Raw genomic sequence first — 26,040 nt, 5'->3', positions numbered from 1 at the left:
ATCTGTAAAGACAGAGAAAACTTCAGCAACAGAAGTGCCAAGAAGCTGGCAGATGAAATAAAGGTGCAGGAAAAGCTGCATACAAACACTAAAGGACATGCCCTATACCACAGATCTTACAGCAGAAAAAAAAGGAGGTAAACCAACCTCCCACAGTAATATATGCTAAGTTTTCATTGCACAAATATACACAAAATATACAAGCAAATAACATATGTTAAATATATTAGGCAAGAAAAGCTATCTGAACCAAATACCTGTCAAACTGTCAAGATTATACTATTTTTCACACACATTTTGTCCTCAACAATTATGTCGAATTCATCTTCAAGAATGACAGACACTTGTGCAGTCAATCTTGTAACACAGATCTGAAAATGTAGTATTTCATGCTATTCCATCAGTAATTCCACTGTATCCCAAAGCTGAAATGGATGTTTCCTCCTGAAAGTTCTCAGATTATGGTACCAAATGGATACATATCCTAAGAAACAGGATCTGCATAGGCAATTCTAAAGGACATACAGTTTTGTAAAAGAAATACATTGTCCATTTAATGATAATAGCAACAGCTATAAAAGCAGGCCTCAGTAGATGAGCGTGTGTTAAACATGCTCAAGTCTGAAAAACTATCAGTCAAGTTCTGGCCAACTATAGCTAGATGGTTATTTCACCAACTTTACAAAAGTACCTGTAAAGTAGCACTACATCAGCTCAATTCAGTGGCAACAGTCCTACCAGATTCAAGGGAGCCCATTTTCATTCCAGGGTTCATAATTATCTACTGGATTCCCATTCAACAAAAACATGAAGGCTTCTCTGCAATAGGACTACAGCACACTGAAAACATTAAAGACCTTTTAGGAAAAAAATATTTCTGTTAAACAGGCTAATGTAACTTTGTAATGTGGGTCACTGACTCTGGTCTGTATTTGGTGGATTTATATATGTCACCAATTGAAGACTATGCCAATGTGCTTGTGCATGCATATTTAATAATTATATTCCTTGTGTTACACAGCATTCAATGCTCTCATCACTGAGGATAATTTTCTAGGCTGTTCATATTTGTGTAATTTCATAATTTTCCTCAGCATAATAGCATGCCTTTATAAAAGCTGAGGAAGTTTGTACAAGCTGCTCCCATGCAAAATGCCTGTTATCATGAAAATTCCACAAGAAAGTCACCTCATGTACATTTACAAACTATTCATGCTATATTTAATTTAAAATACCTTTCCATTCTCGAGAATATACTTGTCCATTACTGGAACAGGGGCAGGATAGTACGTTGATGTATTTGCTTCCTCACTGAAGGTCTTCTGTACTTCAGGTTCAGGCTCAATTGATTCTGGTTTTACTTTTTCAAGCTCAATGGCAGGTCCTAGACAGTTAAGAAAAGAGAGCTGTCTGCGATCCTGGAAACATGAAATCAATCACTTCATCACCCATGGTTAGCATAAAATAAAACATTAGTCATGTTCATTTCAAAGTTAGAAAGAGTCTAAACCAAAATTCTACTCCCGAACATCAATAAACAAAAGCAGGATAAGTAACTCTGCTTTAGAAATATTAGAATGTTTAATTTTAATGTTCATTTTTATTCTTAAATCATATGGACAATTACAGATATGGGTAAGATTGCTTCAATGCACACTACGGAAATTATGTTAAAATGACACTGAAATTATAAACCAAAAGCAACAATAGTAATTTTTCAAATAAGAATTACTATATAGTTGCATAGAAACCTGCATAATTTACTGTGATAATTATATAAATTATCCATATAGAATTACAAATTTTATAGAAATTTGAAATCTCTTTAGATATAACAGGTATATTAAAAATAGTGAGGATCTACAGAAATGCTATAAAGGAAACAGGCTTAGGCTACTTATGCTAAAGTATCATGCATAGAAAGAGTATCCAAGGTTAAAAAAAAACTCATAAATTAGAATTTTGATTGTCCAATCCACCCAACACACTGATTTTTATTTTTAATAAAAATTAAGCAGAGATTAAACAACAGAATACTACTAAGCATGTGTTTGAGGCTTCAAAGGAGGATAATTATTTTTTCAGTTATCAACTTTTTTTTTCCAAATCAAACTTATAGTGTTCCTAAAAAGGCAGAAGAACAAAATAAAATAATTTGTGAACTGGATTTCATTATTCCATTCATTGCAGTGGTTAGACCAGAAATCTAGGATCAGGCTACGGCCGCAGGCCTATCATTGTCTCTTGATGTCTGTCTCTGGGCTCACGAGAAGCTCCAGCAGTCACTGAAGTTCCACGCAGGGACGGTGGTTCGTTAACACAGCAAAGTTGCCAGCCACTTCCAAGAACTATAAGGATAAACTCATCCACTTGTAAGAACTATATTGCACCAGGTTGGTGCTGAGAGCGCTGCAGCACTCTGTAGCCCAACCTTGACATCTTCAACAAATGACAATTCAATAATCAGGTCACCGTCGCGGTTCAGCATCCCTCCTCAGTGTTTGTACACGCAGAGCAAGCCCTGAATTGATCTAACTCTGCAAGTGAAGCTGGCACCAGAACTCATGCCTTGAATCAAGTCTCTTAAATAGTTTCTGTACCTGGAAGAAGTAAAGTATTCATTCCTCCTTCATTTACAGATTATACAATGATATCAGCATTTCCTCCATTGTCAGCATTTGACATTTAGCTTATTCTACATCTATATAGCGAGCTAAATGTTCTCAGCTGACTGCCACTTGACACTCAGCAACAACTAGAAGTTGTCTTGGCAACTCAGACAACCCTATACTGCAGTGCCACCAACAGAGTGTCTTAAGAGCCATATGAAACGCAAGCATGGCGCAAATAGAGATATCACAAAAAACATACCATTTGCATTACAATTTCATAGTAACCTTAATCAGCACTTCTACTATCATGTATATGCAATGGTACGACCAAGACTACATAAACTTTCTATACCTGAAAGTTTAATTTTTTAATTTAGAAAGCTAAACTGATTCAGGTTGGGGGAAAGACCTGGATTGATTAAACCACCCAAAGTCTGCACACATCTCAGCGTGGGCGCACTTGAACACGCAGATGCAGCGATGTAATTGCCAGCGTGAACTTTAGAACTGATCTTTTAGCTGTGACTTTAAGAACACATTCTTCAACAAAGTGCTATTTTGAGTTTTCTTACACTTTGAACTTCACTTTGAGGAAGACAAAGTACAACCACCTTCTTCCTAGAAGGAAACGTTTATCTCAGTTTAAACACTTTCACTAGTCGCTATTTAGAAGTCTTCTACTGTTTTGTTTATAGTCATATATTGACACAGCTGGGATTTGGCTTCCAGAGTTCCCCAAGAAAAACAGCTGAATGAAGTCCACAATAACCATAGCTCTAACAGGTCAGAAAAACCTCTATTGCAATTCATGCTTTACTGCTTGCTTAGCAGTCACCAACAGAAAGGCTTTAAAGCGTCTTCTTTTATATTCTACTCGTTTTTGCTTCCCAAACAGAAATCTGCCTCTAACTAGGTAGTCTTCACAGCTACTTTCACCAACCACTAAAGACTGCATTTTCAACCCGGCATGTTGTGAATTAGACATTGTTGCCTTACTGCTAATGAGAGTTGTGTACCCACAACAAGAGTTGTATACCACGCACCATACTCTAAAAGTTTCCTCTCTGTAGCTCTCATGCTCTGCATCTTATTTTAAAGATGATGAATGGGACATACTATATGTCCCATTCATATGCCACTATCTAAAGGCTTAATTAACAATGATAGTGCTTATGTAATAAGGATCATCAAAAAAATAAAGACAATTCTTCAGAATACAAAAAGGAAACAAATGTTTTATTGCAAAATCTTTCTCCTGACTGTAAAGTTTCCACAATATCCGAGAGGCCAGCAACTTCAAATGCAGGATGAAGAGCTAGAAGGCTTCCCTTCATCATCTCTTTTCCTCAAAAATGCATCTTAGGCTACATGCTACTCAAAAATCAGTAAATAAGCCAAAATAAATTAACTGATAAAGTGGTCAATATACATTGGTAAGCAGCAAGCTGTTTTTCCACATGGTCTACCAGAATTTTGAACGAAAACAACAGGAGTCTGAGAAGGGGAAATACTATATAGACGGTACTTCCTGCACTCGTACTTGAAAGAAACTTTGGCTTTTTTTTTTTTTTTTAACATCAAAAAGCCACACAAATCTAGAAAAGCTGAATAACAGTAATTCCTTACATGTGGTAAGACACAAATACCATTTCATTCTCCCTGTTCTGGTGTCAGTCCCAAGATGCTGTAAACTGGATCACTGAAATTAAACTGGGATTAAAAATAACCACCTGGGGTGCTCTGTGTGGGTTGATGAATGAATGTGAATGAATGAAAGTGAATATACTCCCTGACTTTAGAGAAACGCTAATTCTTAGCAATACAACATGAAAATGCAGTATTTATCAGGGAGCAAACAACACCCAATTATCCCTGATACAACTTCACTACTTCTGGCCATATATAACCATAGTAACCTGCACAGATCTTGCCCTGAGACAGCTGGTTTTTTAAGAAGTTATTAAAATTCTTATCTTTTGCAATCCAAGGACTATTTAAAGTTAGGCCTACAGAAAGAGTCAGTGGTTTAATTCTCTAAATCACCTTACTCTCTATTGATAAAAACAGGGCAAATTAGTGTGTTTTCAGGTGCAACAGAACAAAGACAAACGGCAAAGGCCTACGATCTCAGGGCTTCCTGATCCCAAAGCAGGCAAGGGAAAGGAGGCTTTGGCTGCACGCATTCTTCAGGGAGCTCAGGCGAGGTGTACCGTAACCTCTTCCACGACAGTCATCATGCTCCCCCACTGCTTTGGTCTCTAGAGCCCTGGTCAAATGCCTGTCTCCTCCAGGAAGGGATCTGTTGGGCAACAGCGTATCAAAATCATAAAGACGCTTCAATATATCCCCATGGATCAGTACTGACTTCACTACTGTCATTTGCCACATCTGCTTTCAAGGCTCTTTTAAAACAAAGAGCAATTCAGTGTCACCATGTGGAAGATTAAGAACCTCGCTCAAGTTTAGTAGCAGAGATGATGGCCTAGGTCTAAAGCAGAACACATTGACTTCTAGCTTCTCACTGAAATCAACATATTGATGGCAATCGAGGAGACTGAGTACTTGACTGAATGTTAGCTCAAGAGGCTGTTCTATATTTGATCTGCAAGTTTAAAATGGCAACAGGCACGCGTTTCCCACTGCTGCAATTCATCAGCACAAAACAGCTGTCATCTCAGGCAAAGAAATCAGAAGTCTCTAAGGTGAAACAGAAATGCAATTAGTTTGCATTAAGTCCAGCCTGCTAGAAGTGCAGCGTAACATAAATTACATGTAATTTGAAACTCCAGGTTTAAGAGATTGCTGCAACAAGTGAAGATGAATTCAGGATGTAATCTGTTTTCTGAACAATTTTCACAGATTATTCACATACCCAAACACACCTCATTTATAAGCTGGAAAAGTAAGGAAGACTAAAGAAGGCTTTACATATCTGTTTCTTGATTAAAAGTAGCACTTTTTCCTACTGTCATCAGACTCCCTAATTTATAATTTGCTGAAGATGTCTCACTTTCTAATCATTCATAAATTTTGTACTGATCTTTCTAGAATCTGGTTGTTTCTCTGCTGTGAATGAGGCTACAAGGAAGGGCAAGAGTTATGAGCGGTTGATACACTCTGTCTTAGGAAACACACATGCTGTGAAGGACACAGCCCGTAGGGCCAAATTCGACCTTTGTCATCCATGAAAAGTTCCATACAAGTAATAACAACAAGGGATTTTTTTGGAAGTTACCTATAATTCATATTTGTCCAGGAATGTCATTAAATTAAAAGAACTTGTCTTCAATGTAATCGAGATTTATTTTCACTTGTAAAGCAGGTGCCGGACTGATACAATAGAAATTCAATCCAAGTATTTAGAGAAGGTTCAGCATTTTTTCCAAGAGGTTTTGGGGTTTGGGTGTTTTGTTGCTTTTTTTTTTGCTTTTTTCTTTTTCTTCTAAGCTTTCTTGATTTGGCTCAAGTGAAAAATGCATCCCTTCTTTCTTAAAGTGAAAGAAACGAGACAGAATTCAGAAGTTGTCTTCATTTCATTGCTGGTCTCACCACTCAAATTGCTGTCAAGTCTACCAACTAAATTGGTATTTTATGCTGTTCAGCCCCATTGCCTATTAACATCTGGCTGGTGCTCCATTCACATAAATTCCAGCTAACTACTTGCAGATGAAGAAACATCTTTCCATCCAAGGAAAATTTTAGAAAGCTCAGTGGAATCTACTGCCAACCACATCGTGTTTTTCAGACTGTGGAAACCTTGCCTATTGAGTTTATTTAAAAAGTTAACTAGAATGTTTATAATAAGTAATGACATTTTAATTATGCACAGTGTAACAATGATGAACATTCACAATCAAACACCCAGTTTAAATCGTCAGATACTACTTCGAGATCCTGGCTCCAAACTTGCGGGCACATCGTAACACATGCTACAGCACAGGCACATGCTCTCTCGGGTTCAGGTTTGTATGTGAATGTAACTCAGACCCACATGCAAATTACATGCACTCGTTCAAGTCAAGTAGAAGAGCCAATAACCAATTTACATGCAAAAATTAAGTTTCCAGATACACAAAGGCAGACATAAGAAACAGCATGCTAAGTTTGGATGCACAAATTTTAACCAGGCTTCAGTCACCGAGCAAATCTTCAACACAGCTGTACCACATTCTAATATCAAATAAATATAAATTAGTAAAATACTTGAAGGTATTCCAAGGGTACCATCTTCAATGAAAAGGATGAACTTTTTATTTTGTCTTTTTTTCCCATTTATTCCAACATAATGGTTAAATAATTGTTATAAACCAAAACAAATGAGCAACTGACTCAAGATATTTAAAATTTAAATCCAAATTACACAAACCTGCATTTTGTAACAAGTCTTGATAAACGGGACACTAATATAAAAAGTTTTTTTAATTATTCTTTAACAATCCATTATTTTTCAAATAGCATGGCTGTTTAAAGCCACTGCTAAGAAGTTCAGGAATATATCACATTCTAATGAGCTACTAATGGGAAGAGGGGGCAGAAAACGGAAGGCCACAGAGTCACTTACATAACAATAAACAAAATCCCTAACCGAAAAGAATAAAATAGTTTTAGCCCAAATATTCATTCCACTGCCTTTTCTTTCTTCCTTTTTTTTCTTTTTAAACTGGAACATATTGGTATATTTTGCACATGACGCTTTATCATCTTTTTCAGCATATACTGGAAGGTCAGAGACTCTTTAAAATACAGCTGCTTAAAATGGAACTCTGATTCAACCATACCAGCACAAAGACCTCTACTATCATTAAAGAAAAACCCAGACGTACATAGCATACAAATTCAACACATATTGTACAGCCATAGCAGAAAACCCTTTTAACATTCAATGTCCAGTTTAACAACCACTGCTATTCTTCAAATACGTTTCCATTACTATTGATCACACTTGCAAAATTCATTAAAACTAGTCCCATTTAAGTCCGGCACTTACCACTACCTAGTCTTAGAAGCAGTACATCCTGGAGTCTCCTGTTCAAGTCTCTGAGCTCTTTCATTTCTGACACGAGTGCCCCATACTCCTTTAGCTTCTTTGCCTGTTGCACAAGCTGTCTCCGTGTTCTCTCAAGCTCCTGTTGAATGTGTCTCATTTCTTCTTGTTGCTGTTGGTAACTCCTCAGCAATTCTTCATACAGAATCCGAGGAACTACAGCATCGTCCATGTTGTTAATGCTTTCCGAAGTCTCCATAAAAGCCTCCTCAGGGCTGGAAGTATTACTGAGACTCATCCCATTCTGTTTTTCAAGGCGAGCAACAACTGCTTCAATGCTTTTGTGTGTACCTTCACTTTGTTTCCTCCCATCTTGTCTCTGCATGTTACAACAACAAAAAAAAAAAATTAGTAGAGCAGTAAGATGTAATACAAATTGGGAACTATAAATAGTCTTGTTTTCCAAAAAAAGCAAGACAAAGTCTGCCTGCAAAAATGTTTTGCCTAACAGATTCTTGTGGATATACATCATAACTATCGTGCACCCGCAATTCAGCTAAATGCATATACAAACTTCTGAGGCAGTTAAAGGCCCTTCTTTCCTTTCCTTCTGCATTGGTGCAACACTTGCAAGCTGAGTGTATATAGGTCACTTGATTCCATCTACAAAGATAATTAATTTCTTAAAAAAAAAAAAAAAGTAGATCTGGATCTCTATTCCTTTAAAGTTTACCCCTAACATTTAGATTTCTGACAGCAATTGATTTTCTGATAAGCAAGAGACAGAATCAACTATGTGCTATGTTTGTCACCTGTAATGACATCAGAGATGAAAGCAGCATACCATACAAAGCTGTTCTGTGAACAGAGGGCCTGTCCTTCCCACACCTAGGGAGACAAAACCTTCTCTGACTATTCCTCTAACACGTTCACCCAACTGCCTGATGCAAGTGACTGAGTTAACACTTATCAGCAAACACTGAAAGGGAATTGAAAACACAGAAGCTGGAGACAGAATATATCATCCAGTCTCGTATTCCTGATCAACTGATTCCTTCTATATTAGTACTGCATTGCAGAGGCTTCATCTCCTTTGAACTCTCAGCAGAAATTTACCTTCAGTCATCTGCACAAACCCTACGAATTAAAGCACACCTCTTTTCTGGGGCCTGGATAGTGGTATTAAAATGTGACAGTACAGGTAAAAGTCACTAAGTTTTATTGGTCAAATATGGAAAAAGCATTTGAACTTCCAAGCAACTGCAAGGAAAGCAAATGTAGCTCATAGGTTAGAGACAAGAAGCTGACACTATCAATTCCCATACCACAATACCATGAGCAATGTGGCAGAAAATGAGATTGTTTGATGTTACGCCTGCTCCATGCATGTTCTAAAAAACAAAACAAAACAAAACAAAAAGGCTGGCCCACCATAAAGAAATGTACTAGTATCATTCCTGCAGCTGCAAAACACATGAAGCCACAGAGCAGTATTTTATTCTGAAGGTTGGCAGACTTTTAAAGAAATCATTTGATATCAAAAAATAAATACATTTAACATAGTGGGTTTCTGGCATCTGGACCTAAAAAGGCAACTGGCAGTTATAACGGAGAGATACAGTCCTGTCAATTTGTCTTGTCACTCACTGCTGTAGTTGGGAAGTCTCAGAGCACCCCTTCCAATTCCAAACAAGCAGCATGCAATAGGTCACAAGTGCCACCAAGAAGAGCTGCTCGACATTCATGTAACTGGTGACTTTTAAAGCATTGTTCCAAAAATCTCAAATGGCAATTAAAGTGTGCAGACGGTATAAACAGGAAAATGTTCGATTGCACATAAATCAGGTTTTGAAAACCCGTACCCCACCCCCACACACAATTTGACCCAATTTCACCAAACACAGTGTTTTAAGGGGATCAAAAGCAGGCCTGGAATTCTTAAGCTATGACGTCTGTATATGCCCCAAGCACTTCCAAAAACAAAACAAAACAAAACAAAAAGATAAAAAAGAAAAAAAAGGAAAGGAAAAAAAAAAAAAAGGAAAGACTTCAGTACCTTACTGTGTCTAAGCTCCACATCTTCTTCCCCATAATCTGTAACCTCCCCAGCTTCTTCTACGTGATTGAGAGAGAGTTTGGGGATTTTAATTTTCTTCTGCATCACACTGTTTTCAAGGTCAGTTTTGTCCTCTAAAATGTATATTAAAAATAAAATTTTGTTACATTAATCAGTGTTCTTACTTCCAAATACTACATGACTTAGGCAAGACCAGTTAAAAAAAAACCCTCCCATGCTTCAATCCCCTCATAATACTATGATCAAATTAACCCATGGTGTAACTCAACCGATGCCCACTGACAATTCTGGAGTTTCAACAGGGGATTAATCTGGCCAAACACAAGAATAAATATTGTAAATTGCCAAGCTAAATTCATGTGAGTGATCAAAGTGTCAATGAGTAACTTGTACTATCACTAAAATAAGAGTTAAAGATGCTGTAAATAAAAAACTTCCTAAAAACCATCTGTATTGCTTTAAATTATGTTTACCAACAGTATTCTCATATTTATAATCTGTTGCTGCAGTTCAAACTCTGCTTAGGTTTAAAGTGAAAATAAACTTGGTAATTTATCCTATACTCTAACCATCATCTCTCAGCAGTACAGATCTATTCGCACACATGGCAGATTCTACTGTTCTGCAAAGTGCAGGGCTGGAAAAGGGGATGCTGCAGTATAGGTTGAAAGGGCATTACAGAAAAGTTGCGTATGGACCAAATTTGTAACAAAATTACTATACGACCCCTACTGCATTAGTTAATGGTACTAATCCTTCTCCTTTAGATACACAAAGCCAATAAATGGTTATATTAATCTTTGAATCTCATTAAAAAATTGAAGTAAAATAATTTCAAGTCTGAAACATTCTAACATCTCAAAATTAAGTATTTCAAAACATTATTCTGAAAATAAGTTTGAAATATTTTAATATTCCTGAAAAGGTGCAGAGGGGACAGGGAATCAAGAGTATAGTCTTCCCAAACGTGCCTGTGATCTGTAAAATTCTTGCAGAGCAGACAAGGTCTTAAAAGATTCACAAGCTTGGCTACCTGTTCAAGACATTGACAAGGAGAAATGCATTTAATCTCTTAAGTGTTGTCTTTGTACACTGAAAGCTTATGAATAAAAACCATTTTGAGTCTTCTTATCCACCTGCAAACTGTATTTCACAAAGTGTCCCATGAATATTTTTGAAAGTGCCAATGAGGATGGCATTTGTGAGTGCTTAGTTGCATTGACTTTTGCTTTCTTAAATTAGCATCTCTCCACAGGACCTCAAAATGGTTAGTGTTGACAGTGTAGAAAAGGGAAACAAAGGTAAATCACTGTTTAATGAGGAGCAAGGCATTCATTAGAAATGAATTACACAGATGAATGCAATTCATTTTGTTACAGATAGAAATGGATCTCTTGTAGGCAAATGGTGATATTACAGCCCAAGGCTATGTAAAGAGAATAGGCACAGAACATGCAGAATAAGACATTAGACAACCTGAAATGAAATGCAGATGGTAGCAATAAATACTAAGACAGATGCAAAAAGAAACAGATAAACAACAAAAAACAGCTAGGCTTATTTTAGATCATTCTCCATTCCCCAGAGCATCACGGATGCTTATCCCAGTAAAACAAAAAGGCAATCCAACTGTTTCAGTTTTGAAAAATAAACCCCCACGTTTTCATTTATTTGGAAAACGTAGGTTCATCAGAAAAGTGAGATAACTCACTCTACTGTCAGAAAGCAGAGAAGAAAATAAGAGAGCCCTTCTTAGGAAAAAAGAAACAAATTTACAGAATAAAGGACAGACTGATGGGTGTCAGTATCTTCTTGGAAGGACAGAAATTTAAGAATAAATAAATCCATATTGACTGAAAACAAACAAACAAACAAACAACTTTTCCTGTGACTATGTATTCAGGGGTATCTGATAGATTGAGGAATCCTTTGCTAAAATATGTTCTCACAATTCCTTAGAGGAAGAGCAGCACACGCACGCTGCACAGCCAGCTTCTCTAGACTGCTTTGCCAAATCATCTTCCACAGGACGTACAGATGAACTCCTTCGACATTTAAAGAATGCAGATCAGTTTCTATGCTCCAAAATAACCCTTGGCCTCACAACAAGATGGACACAATCCAATTACTTCACATAGTTAAAAAAACTGTCTGCTGGCAACTAGCTGAGGTCACCAGTAGCCAGAACCCCATGCAGACTGGAAACGGACACCAGCCATCCTTCCCATGGCCAGGGAAAAGCAAGTCTTGAAACACTGATGGAAAGGGGTCACAGAGGAGTAAGTGCACGTGCAGACTACAGTGGAAGTCAGCAAATACTTTCCGACGAATAAAGCAACATTAAAATAAAAACAATTTGGAAGAACAGAAATAGTTATCTTTTCATTTTGGCTTTTTACTTTTAAGTCAATTTATAAAGGTTATGAACACATTTTATGCACTGAAGAACAGAAATGAAAGAAAATCCTTAGTTTGAGATCAAAAAAAACAATGCAAATTATCTGAATTCTTCATTCTCTCCACTTCCCTCCCAATTTCTCAGTTTGCCTATGAAATCTATGTTTGCAAAACTTCACTGGTGGACTGAAGGTAAAAGTTTATTTATGTACCTCCTTACAAATCCTTAGTTTATACATTATTGGTGTGTAACCATCAACATGGTTCTCTTGCGTGTTTGGCAAATCTTTTCGCTTGACTTTTTGATTTTACTGCTTATCCTGTAAATGAATCAGTAAGTTGAAGAAAAGAACTCTTTTCTCCCCACACAAAATTTGAAGAAACAATGGTGAAAATGAGTTCATATAAGTTAAAACTCAGGAATTTTTAATTTAGTCAATGAGCAAATAATTTTATGTTCCTCTGCCTTCCAACAACAATACATATAATATTTTCTTACATATGCTCTGGTCTTTGTAGGCCTATTTATACCTAAAATTATTCTTCTAGTGTATTGGATATGAAAAGGCCTTTTGTTTTTCTTTTTTTTTTTTTTTTTTTTTTAAAGTGCATTTCTAACCTCTGTTGTCTTCTACATTTAGCTGCAGATAGAGCCAGAAAAATCTCATTCTGAATTTGAGGCTAATGCTGGAGTACTGGCTCTTGTTCTGTAAATATTAATGGAATTTGGGAAGGGGTGGGAGGGAATGAGAGGAGACCAGGGGGAGGGATAGGAGAAACATGAATGTGCATTTAGAGCAGTTCTTCTTCGGACTCTCCGTCTGTTGTTGTGCCAGCCTACAAAAGACAGGTACAAAAGAAGAATCCAGCAAAAAGCAAAACACACACGGTTTTGAGCCAGAAGAAAACCAGGATATGAACCAAACAGCTGGACAAGCTGCAATTCAGTGCCTGAAGCTGCAGAACATGCTAAGAGAGAGAAGGGCACTCCTAGAAACATTGTAGCTCAGAGCCTCATTTTGTAATGACCTGAAGCATTTCTCTGGACTTTGTCCCCAGTCATTTAAACCTTGCTACAAGCTAAAAATTATACCTTCCCCTAGGTGGCCACGATCAGATTGTCATAAAGTTGTGCCTATTGTTTTTCCCATACATGGCGTAAGTGGTTCAGTGATACCGGCTGCTGAGAACTAGCACTTAACACACCTAATAAGGTACTTGTAACAAAATACGCAGGGTAGAAGCGTGATACAAGAATGGACAACATTGATGCCCTCTGTCCTTTAAGAAGGGACATTCTGGAAGACACATGTAAATTAGGAAAAATTGCTTTTGTGCACAGTAGCGATAATGCCAGATAGAGAACACAGCGTTCTGTGATTCGATATACAGAATAAAGCATGCTGGAATAACTGTGCTCCAGGAAAAGGTCAGACTTGGAGAGATCTTGCCAGTCAACTCCACAAGGTACTGAAGTACGGAGCTCAATGGCCAGTGCACATGATAGCATTTCTCCCCATACGGCCATCTACCGAAGTTTTTTGGGTAGTAAGAAGAAAGTGAACTGCTGAGAAATTTCAGAGTGGCTGGGAAGACATTTGGCCTCGGCAGTGCTGAAAGAAAAGCCAAAAAAGCAATCCTGCATAAGAGAATCTGTATCAACTAGAAAAGGATAAACTGTTCCTGGAATGTTTTCTTCAGTCAGGCCTTCGTTTCAGTGTCAGGATGATCCAGGCCAAAAGGTAATAGCTTTAAGGCTGGAGCGGCAGGGAACTGAGGCAGACAAAGCAACTTTGACAGGGCAGGAAGCGAGTTGGTTAAATTCAAGTCAAAATACGTTAATGCTCTAAAATTGACAACCCTATCGTGGGATGTAGAATAAAACTATGGAAATCTCAGTGTCTCCTTAAAACATTCCTTACTTTCTAATTTAGAAGTAAGGACTGAACAAACTAATTCCTTCAAAAAATAGTTCAAATGCTGATTTTTTTCCACCTTTGGAGTAAAAGCTGGAAAAATAGAGGAAGAGAGCTCTGCACTCCAAATGGATGAGGGATGGCAGGTCTGGGATCAGTCCAAATAAGGGGCTTGGCAATGCTATAAATCTTACAATAATAAAACGAAAGAACCTTGAGCAAAATTCGTCCTTCCCCTAAGCCTTCAAAAAAATTCCACCCCTTGTGAAACATGATATGCTGACAGATGAAAAAATTTACCATCACCCTTCCCATTTCCAGGCATATACCCAACACATATGGGCAACACCTGCACTGCTGCACTGAACTGCTTTGCTACTGATTTAGCCAGGTTGCTTCTACGGAGCAGAGAATGTCACCTGCCTCGGCAGGTTGTGCATCAGTTACAGTTCATAAAGTAAAAGACACTTAAGAACCAAAGCAAAAAACCCACAATCAAAGGTATACTTGGTGCTTCAAAGCAAATACACACACCAAGCACGACAGGGCATGGATTCCTAAGTGCCACTTAAACACAAATAAACAATAATCAATATTGCTGTGACTGAGAAGAAAAACAGCATGATAGTACAATTAAAAAAAAAAAGGGCAAAAAAAAAAGTCACCTAGTTTATTTGAAACTGGAAAAAAAAGAATTATAAATTACTTTCCTAGCTCATTTAATGCAAACATTAAAGAAGGACTTTAACAGGAAGAACAGAAGAGATTTCAGAAAATGTGACAATCGTGCTGGCTCCGAAGATATTCCTTCAGAGGAAGAAAAACTCATCTCATAAAAAACACCTCTCAGCTAGCAGTACACTGAGATTAAGACCACTACCAAAGAAGAAAAAACTCAGAATGACAGTAACAGACAACATAGGATAACGGACAGCAGTAGAAATGCAAAAGTTATTTGAAGAGGACAGGTGCCACTGAACTTGATGCAGTTAAAAGGAGGGGTTGTGTGCAGAAGAGGGTTCAACTGGGTGCTGGCACAGTCAGTTCAGGATTTGGATAGCATAATTTACTATATTGTTTTGCATTTTTTTGCAGACTAGGAGAGTTTTGTTGGAAAGACAGAGAAAAAGATTACAGAAATAAACATAGGGCGCAGTGAAAACACTACATGAAGTATATTTAGTTGGACAGGAAGGTAAAGCTGGGTGTAAGCAACAAAGCAGAAGAATAAGAGACAGCAAAAGTTTGGGTTGAGAATGACAGAAAAAATGATTTCCCCTCCCCACTCTAAAATCAAGAGAAACAGACAAAAATGGTGGGAAAATATGTTGGGCCATCCTAAGCATAAGCTGAAAGAAAGGTTTCTGCCTAAGAATGTCACAAAGGGAAGCTGACAACAAATTTAAGTGAGAAAAATTAGGAATAAAAAGGTAGAGCTGAGAGTTGCCATCATCTGGGCTAGTATCACCCCCAAAAACTTAAGAACTAAATAGCCCTGCAGCACTTCCCCAGAAAGAGAAGATGACAATAATCACACAAACAAGTGACTAGAAGAATGTCTTCAGAACAAGAAGAAGAGTGAGCAAAGAAGTCAGGGAAGAACAACATATCAAGTAGCACTGTGACAGGCAGGGCCAATAAGCACATGAAGGTGAAGACATGCTCTTGAGGAACTGGCCAAAAAGGCTGTTAAATCGTGTGAAGTGAATTTCAATTAAATGTAAAGAATAGGAAACAGAGTGAAAATAATTCTTAATCAAATTGGGAAAAGGCAAGATAGAAAGGTCTTAAACTACCACTTGACAGGTTTAGAGATGATGGGTAAGAAGGATGATGTGCCAGAAGCCTGAATCAAGACTGGTCACTAATGATGGAGAGAAAGCTACACCTGTTTTGTACAAAGGCACTAAAGAACGGAAAGAAGGATCAAAGAGCCAAACTCCTAGAAAAGCAGAGGACAGGTTATTTAAACAACTTCTATTGCTAAGTCCTGTTTGAAGTCCTACATCAAGACTGGCTCTCCCTCATTAATATTCAATACAATAATACAAGTAAATTCACAGAGCATGGACCTGCTGCTGTTCTCACAGAAAACAAATCTATCACGCCAGCTACTGAAGGAACAAATATTAAGGTCTGAATGCACACTTTTTCCTCTAGTGGAACAACACAGATATTCAGTTCAATACTGCTAGGAGCGAGAGGTTTTGATATGGACCCCCATTTGTAGTCAAATTTCTAATGCACATGAAGACATTCAAATATTTTGTAACATTCTCCTTTTGCACATGCTCATTTATCAGCAGACTGTTCAGATTTACTGAGTATCAGCCCAGATGTAAGTCAGACTTGTGCTGCAAGAAAAAGTTAAATATATCTTCTTTCTTATTTTCCATTATTAATATGAAATCTATTTCTTAACTCAAAAGTTAATACAAAGTCTATTCAAAAATAATTAACCCAAAGCAACATGGCTCAAAACTAAAACTCTGCTAGAAGTAATTATTATTCTCTTATTCTTTGTCAGCAAAACTCTTCCATTTAACTTTTAGTGGTATTAGAAGAGTGCTTGTCTGCAGTAGAAACTGATGGAGCTGGAAGATCAAGTAAAGACAAGACATTTGCTGAGAAACAGGAAATCATGCTCTTTACGAGACTGAGGACAGTTATATCCAATATTTACTCAAATACTGACCTTGAGTAACTCAACTTTTCCATCTTACTGTCCCCAACTACCCCACTGAAATGTTGTACTAATTTGGCAATATTTGTACAATACTCTGAACACGTCAAACACAGAGGATTATAGCTATTATAGAACAATTCTCTTAATCCTTTCTGAAACAAACACAATAATACAATATTACCATTAAATTAAAAAGAAGAAACCCTGAAAACAAGTAGGATGTCAAAATGCTCTCTTTTAAATCTTTCCTCTGCATATGAAACTCAGCTATGGGAATTTTTTTCAAAAGTTTGAACATAAGTATTTTACAAAAAACTATTTATAATAAAAGCTTCCTTTCTTTCTTTAAAAGTTCAAAAGTTCATTTAAACAGATCATCAATCTCAATGACAGCTAGTTTGTCAATCTGGCTGCCCTGACCGGTCAGTCTGTATCTTATCATACTGTAAAATTATATTAGGACCAAACCCTGATTATGATTTCATGATCACAAGGGCCACAAAGCCATGGAGATATTGCCTACCAGCTATTCAGCAGATAAAGCAGCAGCCTACAGGGAACACTCCAGGAAGCCTCCGCAACTATCCCTGCCCAAGGAATGAGCTTGCTGTGGAAATAGTGGGTAGATCTATGCATTTTTTAGTTTACATACAAAAATGACAATGTGGTTCAGCCTCTACTATTTTTAAAGGATTTCTTTAAAAAAAGCAAATAATTGACTGACTGGCATTTAGGCAATCCACTGGAAAAAAATGTTTTACTGTTGAATTATGAAAACAAAAACATTAACTTACATTTTTTTCCCCTTTTCACTACCCTGCAAATTTTAGCATATTTTAATTAGTAAGTGTTAGTTACCATAGCTACTGTAACCATCCCATCTTTGAAGTCAATTTTATTAAAATCCTGAAATTCATACTTTTATTGTATCGTAGTTAAGCTTATACAACATTTACAAGCATAACTGGTGTTACGTGGTGCAACTTATGTACTAAGACCAAGAGAAGTAACAACAGTGTAGGTCACCTGTATGTCTTTATGTCATAAAAATAAATAATTAAGCGACTTCTAACTATTAGGGTGAAGCAAAAGGCAAATGTGACTGAGGAACAAGCAGGTCAGTCGGGAAGGGTTTTAAGACCAAAAAGAAAAAAAAAAAACGGTATTTATTTCCAGAATAAGCCCAGTAATACAGGAAAAGAGAAATCTAAACATAAGGGTAAAATCTTCTTGCACAGAAAAATCCCAGCTTTTTAATTCCTTTTTACCGGCATTTTATCCTGCTGATGACATACAACCATCACCACTATCATAACGGTTACTCCAAGCCACTACTTACCAGCTACAGTTTTAAAAGTTCCAAAATTTTTTTGCTGCTGCCATTTAAGCTTTGCACAAATGTGCCATATTAAGACTTCACCACTGAAAAAACAGAAATGACACAAAAAAACCCCAAAATTGTGCCTTTGTATAAGCCTTTCATATCTCAGATATGCTCCTACAGTAGAATTTAGAAGGGAAAAAAAAACACCCTTCATCTTAATAGAGTTAAAAATAAACCAGAAATGGATCAAACACAACATGAGTGTGAAATTTAGCTTTAAATATTCTTTATGAATACTATTTAAGAGTGTGATGTAGTTACTTTGTTACACAAAATGATTTGGTGAACCTCTGGCATACAGCCAGATCTTTCACCTGGTGAAAAGGTAACACAGCAGCAGCATGCCAGGTAAGTACCTGACAAAATAGGCCACGCACCTCAAATATCACAATAGAAAGTTTTTTTTTAAAAAAAAATCATATTTTGCACAAGGTTACTTCAGCGCTGCCTAACCTTACTTTCTCTCAATGACCGCAGAGGGCCATTCGCACGGCAAGACCCGGTGCACAGGTACAATAGATAGCACAGTCAGGAAGAGGAGGACTTGCTGCTCAAGGGCTGCGTCACACAAGCTCATCCACAGGTTCTCCAGAACTATCCCAGGAAAAATCAAACAAATTAAAAAGAGTCTGTGAGGAACCACTACTGGAAGGTTTTCTACAGCCTCCTCCTGGCACTTCTTTACTCAGGGCAACACTTGGGATGACCCAAGAGGCAGTTGCAGGCCTTTTGATTTTTTTTCCTGGTGCCATTTCTCCCCAGGTCCCTGTCACACCCCGTACGAGTTGCGTATCATGATAGGGGATAGACCTAGAGCTTTCTAGGAACAAAGAGTTAGCAAATGCTGTCCCTACCACAATAGTTCATTCAGTCTACAGACTGCCCTGGGAACAGAAATGCAACACGTGGGCTATGTACGGACATGGGATGGAGCATGGCTACACAGTGGCCACAGCTATGACCTGCTCTACGTACTCCAACTCCCCAAGCTGTCTGAAGAGCACAAGGAAGAAAAAACACACAAAGATGCACAAGACTACAGAAATACCAATAAAAGCTTCATGTTAATGTTATACATCAAGACCGCTTCCTGACCTAAATTTTGTATATTCTTGATACAATGCAAGATCTCACCTTGTAAATTTTCACCTATTCCAGCACTTGACAAAGGGTCTTTCCTCCATCAGCTATCCATCTCGAAGAAACCTGCTTCAACTTCTTAATGTGCATCCACCCTCAACCTTACTCAAAACTCAGTCCTAGAATCATTTAATTTAAAATTGTTCTGGGAACAGAGATTTTACATCCTTTTGAAATACAGAGCAAATTACCTCACCAAGAGCTGTACAGGCTTTTCAAGATTTAAAAAATCACCTAACCTATTTCAATAAGAAGTGAAGCATAACATTTTATAAAGGGGCAAGAAAGAATATGGATGCACACAGGTATTAACACGTCTGCTGTGGCAGCTAGGGAATTGCCATGAGAATCTGATGGAGATGTGTTTGTTACGACTATGTGGGCGGGAAATGTTGAGGGCAGCAGCTAGAGAGAACAATTATTTACTGTAGTCAGGAAAGAATGCCTCCAATTAGTCAGTCACTATTAACTTGCTACAAACGTAGCCCGAAGTAGTGAACTTTAAAAAGTCCCTGAACCTTAGTTCATTCCACCTAATACTCATCACTTTGCAAAGCAAGAAAAGGCTCCAACAGGGTCACCTAAGGATCATGCTGGCTCCTATAAGGTGCATATGCTTATAAAATTCTGCTGGTGACTATATTGGACAAATGGGGAAAAGTTGCAAATGGCACACATATTTCAAGAAGAGGGACCAGAAAAACAGCTTTACAGCATTTTGAGGAAAGGACAGAAAAGAAGAAAAAAGGAAGGGTGTGGATGATCAGAAAGACAGACTCAAACTCTTCCTGAAAAGCCGTCTACTGTTTTTGTATTCTCCACGAGATAGACCAGTTAACACGCCACCTCAAAAAGCTGCTATATAGTGAAACTCTAGTCTGCTGAGCTATATTTTCCATTGAAGAGGTAAATAAAATTATTCCTTTATTACTACGTAACATCAGTTGCCTGCTAACCAAATGCTGAACTTGTTATGGCACAAAACATTCACTTTAATATGCCTGCTATGGCTCAAAGATCTAGAACTGTCTTAATCGGGGTTAACCTGCCTGGTTTGAGCCCTAGTCTTTGGCTAACTTTTGAAAAAGTCGAAGCTTCCCAGACCAACACATACCACCACTATCAGCAGTTCCCAGCCATACGCACACAGACACAAGAAAAGTGTACAGCTGCTCGAGTTCATCTATCACTCCACTATAATACTACTACATATCACTTCTTACTAAGTATTCAAGACGACAGTATTTCTCTCCTCAACATACCAAGTCTATCCCAATTACTTGATGCTCTGAGCATGCCCAACTTACTTCCCTCTTTTTTTGACCTTTTTAAATTTGTGATACCTTTACAGCAGTGCTCTCTCCTCTGCAGCAACAATAATATTCCTCACAAGCGTAGAGGCTTCCAACCATCCAACCTCGCCACAAAGGATCAAAGAATTGCTTCTAGACTCTCTCAAATGAGGACAATTGTTTCATGAACTCTTTACACAATCAATGCTCCAATAAAACTTCGTACTATGGGCATGAACGTGTATTTATCCCTGTGTGAACTCCTACTTTACAAGGGTAAAAGTTTGAAAAGTACCTAAATTTCTTTAAACAAAATAGGAAAGGGAAACTATTTTCAAAAGAAAAAATTGTGATGCCAATATGGGTCTTGTACCTGTGTTCTTCCTCTTTAGGTCACTAGAAAGGAAAACCAAGTGTATCTGTTTCTCGGACTATAATTAATCCCAGTGTCTGATCATGAAAATATATATAAATAGGTACAACTTTGCTTACTTGAGCAGCCTTGATAAATCAGTCTATGAAAATTGGGTGCCATTTAAACTCTAAAAGAATACTGTGCAGGATCAAAAAAAGATTATCCCCCCCTTTTTTTTTTGTTCTTTGTTTGTTTAATTTAATATCTGTACCATGACTTTGGTCCTGAAGCCTGTTCCTAATGGGGAATCCTTGGACCAAAGCAATAAATCCTTAAAGTCACTGATGTACTAATTTGTGCAGGCAAGGCTTCCTCCCAAAAATTCAAAATCAACTTACTACGTATATTTTACATATAAAAGCAACTTTATTCACATTATTTACACTACTACTAAGGTAAGCTGAAATCCTTTAGAATGAAAAGTTCTATACTAGTATGTGAAACATTAATGTAGACTTGTAAAATTATTTTTTAAACTAAATAAGCAGCTTGCATAACATCAGACTTGTAATGTTTGCCATAAAAAGTTACTGTAATCTGTAAAAATAGAGTTGGTCACTATAAACCAAAAATTGTGCTAAGATGTCTTCATCAACTTTTCTCCCCAAGACTTTAACCATAATAAAAACAAACACCAATATTAAAACTCTGGGGAGAAAGTGACAACTTTAAAAGTAAGTAAACATATGTTGTATACAAAGGATTAATTCAATTATGGTATTTTTACATCATGCAGGGTGGAGAGAAGAACAGAAGTAAGGATTCATTTGGTGTTCAGGTGAGAAGTTTTCTAAGCATGCAAATTACAGATCTAGTCAGATATATTGAGATGTGACAGATGTAATAAAGATAGCTGTATGTTTCTTTGTGTTCCTGGCTCAGCAGGAGAATTTCCTGTAGAAATTAAAATCTCTGGGGAACAATTAGTGCAAATCACTAATACAGGTAACAAGTCTTGTTCTCTGGAGAAAACAGCATATATTGGTTTGTTCTGGTTCAAGAGAGATGAAACAAAGGGAAACTGTACAGAAGAACACTTCTCTTAGGTGTATACAGACTCTGCCTGGAACAAGGGAATTGAGAAAGTAGGTGCACTTTCTGCTGGAAAACTGAGGCACCCTGAGGCTCAACATGTAAGCAAAATGCCAATTACTAAATATTTCTCTGAAACACTTTAGTTATGTTGAGATGAACATGAGGAACAGAAAGGGCACTGCTGCTGCAGTTCCCCATTGGGAAAGAGGAAGGTGAAGTCCAGTTGGGATGCCTTTGAGAAGAGGCCAAACAAACCCTGAATGCTGACACTGCTGTCTTCCATGGATATGACAGGTAACTTGCAAGACATACTTCATATACCAATTCTCCTCTGTTATAGACAAAACACAGGCTGGCATAGGACAGCAAAAACATAGCCTACCAGAGGAGTGGACTCTCCCACTACCTCATTGTTCTCCTGAACTTCTGGAGTTGCAAATATTCAGAAATTCGAAAAGCTTTACAGGGAAACAACATACGTGTTTGCCTGTTTCTTGCTCTTTCCAGGCATCCATTTATGGCCACTACCGGAAACAGGATAATGGTGAAAGTCACCGCGTCAGGGACCAAATGGACTACCACCAGGCTGAACTGGTTTAGGAACTGTTATTTTCAAAAATAAAAATAAAATTAAAAAATACTAGTTTTACATTACTTTAATGCCGAGTTACTCTGTTTACAGATCAGAACTCAGCATTGCCTTCTTAGAACTCAATACTAGCGAGCAGAGTTTATTAAGCCCATTCCATATTTGGGGAAACAGACATAATCACTATTTCTCCCCAACTGGAAAAGTCAGGATCAGAACCCAATGTCCTCTTTGCTATCCAGACTGACATTTCAAATGGTCGTCGCCGTCTTTCAATAGCCTATTGGGCAAGTCCATGCTAGCCAGTAATTTGCTACAAACAACATCAAACTTCTTTTCTATGTCAAGTCTGACTATGGCAGTGTGTTTTCTGTGGCTGCAAGGAAACTACAGAAAGTCTTCAAGGCAACATGCTGCCAAAGAGTTGTGATTTGGGGGGACACATAGCAGAAGCACTATCTCACAAGGGCTGAACTCATTAAATGGCCAAAATATGGGTTTATTTCTTAATATACACTTTAATTGGTCCTCTTAGCTAAAGAAACATTCGTAAGTTAAACATGAAACAAACCAAATGTAGCAAAACTAAGCTTAACAAGCGTAGTATCTAAAGGTCTGGTTCCACTATTGCCTTCCAATTTGTGAAGTCACTTAAACTAACAAAGCGGATATAAAACAGTACCCCTCTAATGTGGCAACATGCTGCCAAACTGCAAAGGTATATAAATGACTCCATGCACTATAAATATACTGTGTATGAAAACCCTGACTTTTTTTTTTTTTTTTTTTGAAGTTTCTGATTTCATCCCCGCCGCGGTGTAACGATGGGCACTACCGGGGGCTCACGGTTATTTTGGAAACCGCTCCGGAGAAGCACTACGCCTGAGAGTCCACGCAGGAGCGCGGCGCTGCCCGGCCGGGAGCACCCGCCCCGTGGGACCCCCCACACCACCCCCTGCGAGCCCTTCCCAGGCCTGGGGCCCCGGCCCCCCCCGCCCTCCGCCCCCGGGATCGCCGTCCTCCCGCCTCACCGCGGCCCCCCGCCCGCCATGTGCCGCCCGGGCTCCGAGCATGTGTCGGCGCGATGCCGCCCCCTCCCCTCCCCCTCTCTCCCTCCCCCACCTCAGCGGGGAGGGGGCGGCATTTGGGGCTTCCCCTGGCCCGGCCCCCCCCCCCGCTTCCCCCGCGGCCCGGCCCGGCCCGCCCTCACCTGCCAGCGCCAGGATCTGGGCCTTGTGGAGCAGCAGGCGGTCGCCCCACTCGCCGGGGCTCTCCTCGTCCTCCTCCGCCTCCTCGGGGTTGCGGTACACCGTGTAGACCTTCTGGTTGTCGAAGTCGAGCTGGGACGTGGGGCTGAAGTCCTGGACGCAGGAGACGGGCAGCGCGTAGCAGACGTTGTCCTCCAGGAACCGCACAAAGGCGTACATGGTGCGGCGGCGGGCGGGCGGGGCGGCCGCGCCGGTCCCGCGCTCCCCGCTCTGTTATTGTTCCTCAAAATCCGCCTCTGCGCTCGGCTGAGCTCGCCTGGCCGCGCCGCCAGCCGGGCAGCCGCCAGCTCCGGGCAGACACGAGCAATCCAACGCGGAGCGACGCGAGCCGGGCTGCCGCGCGGCGAGGGGCGGGTGGGGGCCGGGGCCGGGTGGCGGCGGCCCGCGGGAGGAGCAGCCCCCGCCCGGCTCCCCCGCCTGGCCCGCCCGGGGCCCCTGCGGAAACACCCCTTCCGGCGGCCCCGGGCGTGTCCCGGCCCCTCCGCGGGGCGCGGGCCCGCCTCAGCTCTCCGCCCGGCAGGCCCGGGCCTGCCCCGGCTCCCCGGGAGCGGCCTCACACCTCCGCCCCGGCGGGTGTTGGTGCGGGCGGCGAGGCGGGGCGGGCAGGTGCCTCCGTCCCAGAGGCTTTCGAGGGTACGGCCGGACGGGGTGTCAGCTCCTACTCGCCAGGCAGCTCTGTCGGAGGGACCGCTGCCGCCCCTCGGCCTCGGCGTCGCTGGGCCGGGCGGGCTGACGGGGTCCTGGCTGAGGCGCTTGCCCTCCGGGCTCCGTTGCTCAAACCCGGCCCCAGTAAAGGCCCTGGGAAGCTCTTTTTCCAAATTAAAAACTCCTTGCACCTGTTCCAGAGAAACGGGCCTTCTCCCACGTCTGGAGGTGTCACACCGGGCCGTCTGCTCCTGGGCCGGGGCAGCGCCAGCGAGTGCAGAGGGAAGGGCTTGGAGGGACCCGGGAGAGGCTATGGCCGCCTGAGGAGAGGAGACCACGTCCCTCGTGGCCAAACAAGACGGCACCGAGCCCCGCGCTCATCTGCCGAGCATCAACGGAATCTGAACGTCCGTTTTTACCTGAAGGTGTTCAGGGTGATGCAGAACCACCTGCCCTCAATGGTGCTGTCCAGTGGTGATCTCTGGAAGAACTCAGAGCTTCCCCACCCTCCCCCAAAACAACACAGAGAGTTGAGAAATTGTGTACAGGTGTGTAAGAACAAGGGCTAGAGACCGTGCCATTTTTAGCACAAATTCCCAAGCTTTTGGAGATGTGTACAAACCGAGTATGGATGCTTTGAGCTTCTTGTAAGAAAAAAGCAAAATGTGGCAACATTGTTTATGGTTCACAACAAACTCTTGTCCAAGTTGCCAATGCTGAGGTCTGTTTCACCTGGTCAGTCTTACGAGCAGAACATGGAGAATTGTTTAAAGGCAAAAAAAAATAAAATTGCAGAATGAGTAATAAACAGCAAGAGAGGGGCAGCACTGGTTTTCTGTTTGCAAAAAGCCAACAAAATGAAACCAAACTGTATAGTCTTCTCTGGTTTGCATATCCCTAAGCCTTTGTGGTATTCTCTCTACCCATTATATGGAGTTTAAGCACACTGAACTTGTTTTTCCTAGTTATCTCTTACAGGCTGCTTAGTACGTGGGAACAGACCACAGGCTGGAAAACTTGAAGTAAAGTTTTGACTGAGCACTGGCAGAGGTTGCCCAGAGAACTTGTGGAGTTTCCATTCTTGGAGATAACTCAAAAGCCATTTGGACATGGTCCGGGGCAACCTGCTCCCGGTGGCCCTGCTTGAGCAGGGGGCTGGACAAGATGACCTCCAGAGGTCCCTTCCAACCTCAGCCATTCTGTGGAAGTACCAGAAACTTATAGTTATGCCAAGCAGAAGTCAGTCTGTCTGTCTCTTAAGCAACACATGAAAACATAAGGAGTGCATACAGGTATAGTTAAGCCGATGTAAGTATTTCAGTAACAAGCTGTAAACTTCCCGTACAATAATGGCAGCTTTATTATTTTAGCAATTACAGAGTTTTGCAAATACTTCAGTTTAAGATTCGGGATTTAAATGGCAGTACTTTATGTTAACAATAAAGTATTGCCAGACTGGTATGTAATTACAGGCAAATATAAGTCTGCTACAAAGTATGGATGACATGTATTCTAGTAGCTAGGCTGCAAGGGAAATGAAATTCCAGCAAAGATTGCGTTGCTGATCAAGTAATAACAGCTGCTGTAGCGCTCCTATCTC

The 26,040-nt window shown here is 39.9% G+C and overlaps 1 protein-coding gene across 8 annotated transcripts in view; it reads right to left on the bottom strand.

The window, feature by feature from the left end:
* LOC142084804 (BEN domain-containing protein 5) overlaps positions 1-26,040 on the bottom strand; it is a 971,351-nt gene that overhangs the window by 364,038 nt on the left and 581,273 nt on the right. Inside the window, exons 1-5 of one of the 8 annotated variants that reach the window (XM_075155807.1) lie at positions 23,738-23,823; positions 18,510-18,650; positions 9,653-9,786; positions 7,600-7,975; positions 1,236-1,384 (exon numbers count right to left, since the gene is read on the bottom strand). The exons of 2 other annotated variants lie outside the window; for them this stretch is intronic. In XM_075155807.1, the coding sequence (XP_075011908.1) occupies positions 1,236-1,384; positions 7,600-7,975; positions 9,653-9,757 (630 nt within the window). In that variant the 5' untranslated portion in view covers positions 9,758-9,786; positions 18,510-18,650; positions 23,738-23,823. Of the gene's footprint in view, positions 1-1,235; positions 1,385-7,599; positions 7,976-9,652; positions 9,787-18,509; positions 18,651-22,417; positions 22,934-23,737; positions 24,198-26,040 lie in introns of those variants that run through there. 5 more of the 8 variants (XM_075155806.1, XM_075155805.1, XM_075155808.1 and 2 more) reach the window with 5 other exon arrangements.

Source organism: Calonectris borealis, chromosome 8 (genome assembly GCF_964195595.1).
Source record: "Calonectris borealis chromosome 8, bCalBor7.hap1.2, whole genome shotgun sequence".
NCBI classification, from domain to species: Eukaryota; Metazoa; Chordata; class Aves; order Procellariiformes; family Procellariidae; genus Calonectris; species Calonectris borealis.
The sequence above is the reverse complement of the archived record's forward strand: the minus strand, read 5'-3'. Positions and strand labels throughout refer to the sequence as shown.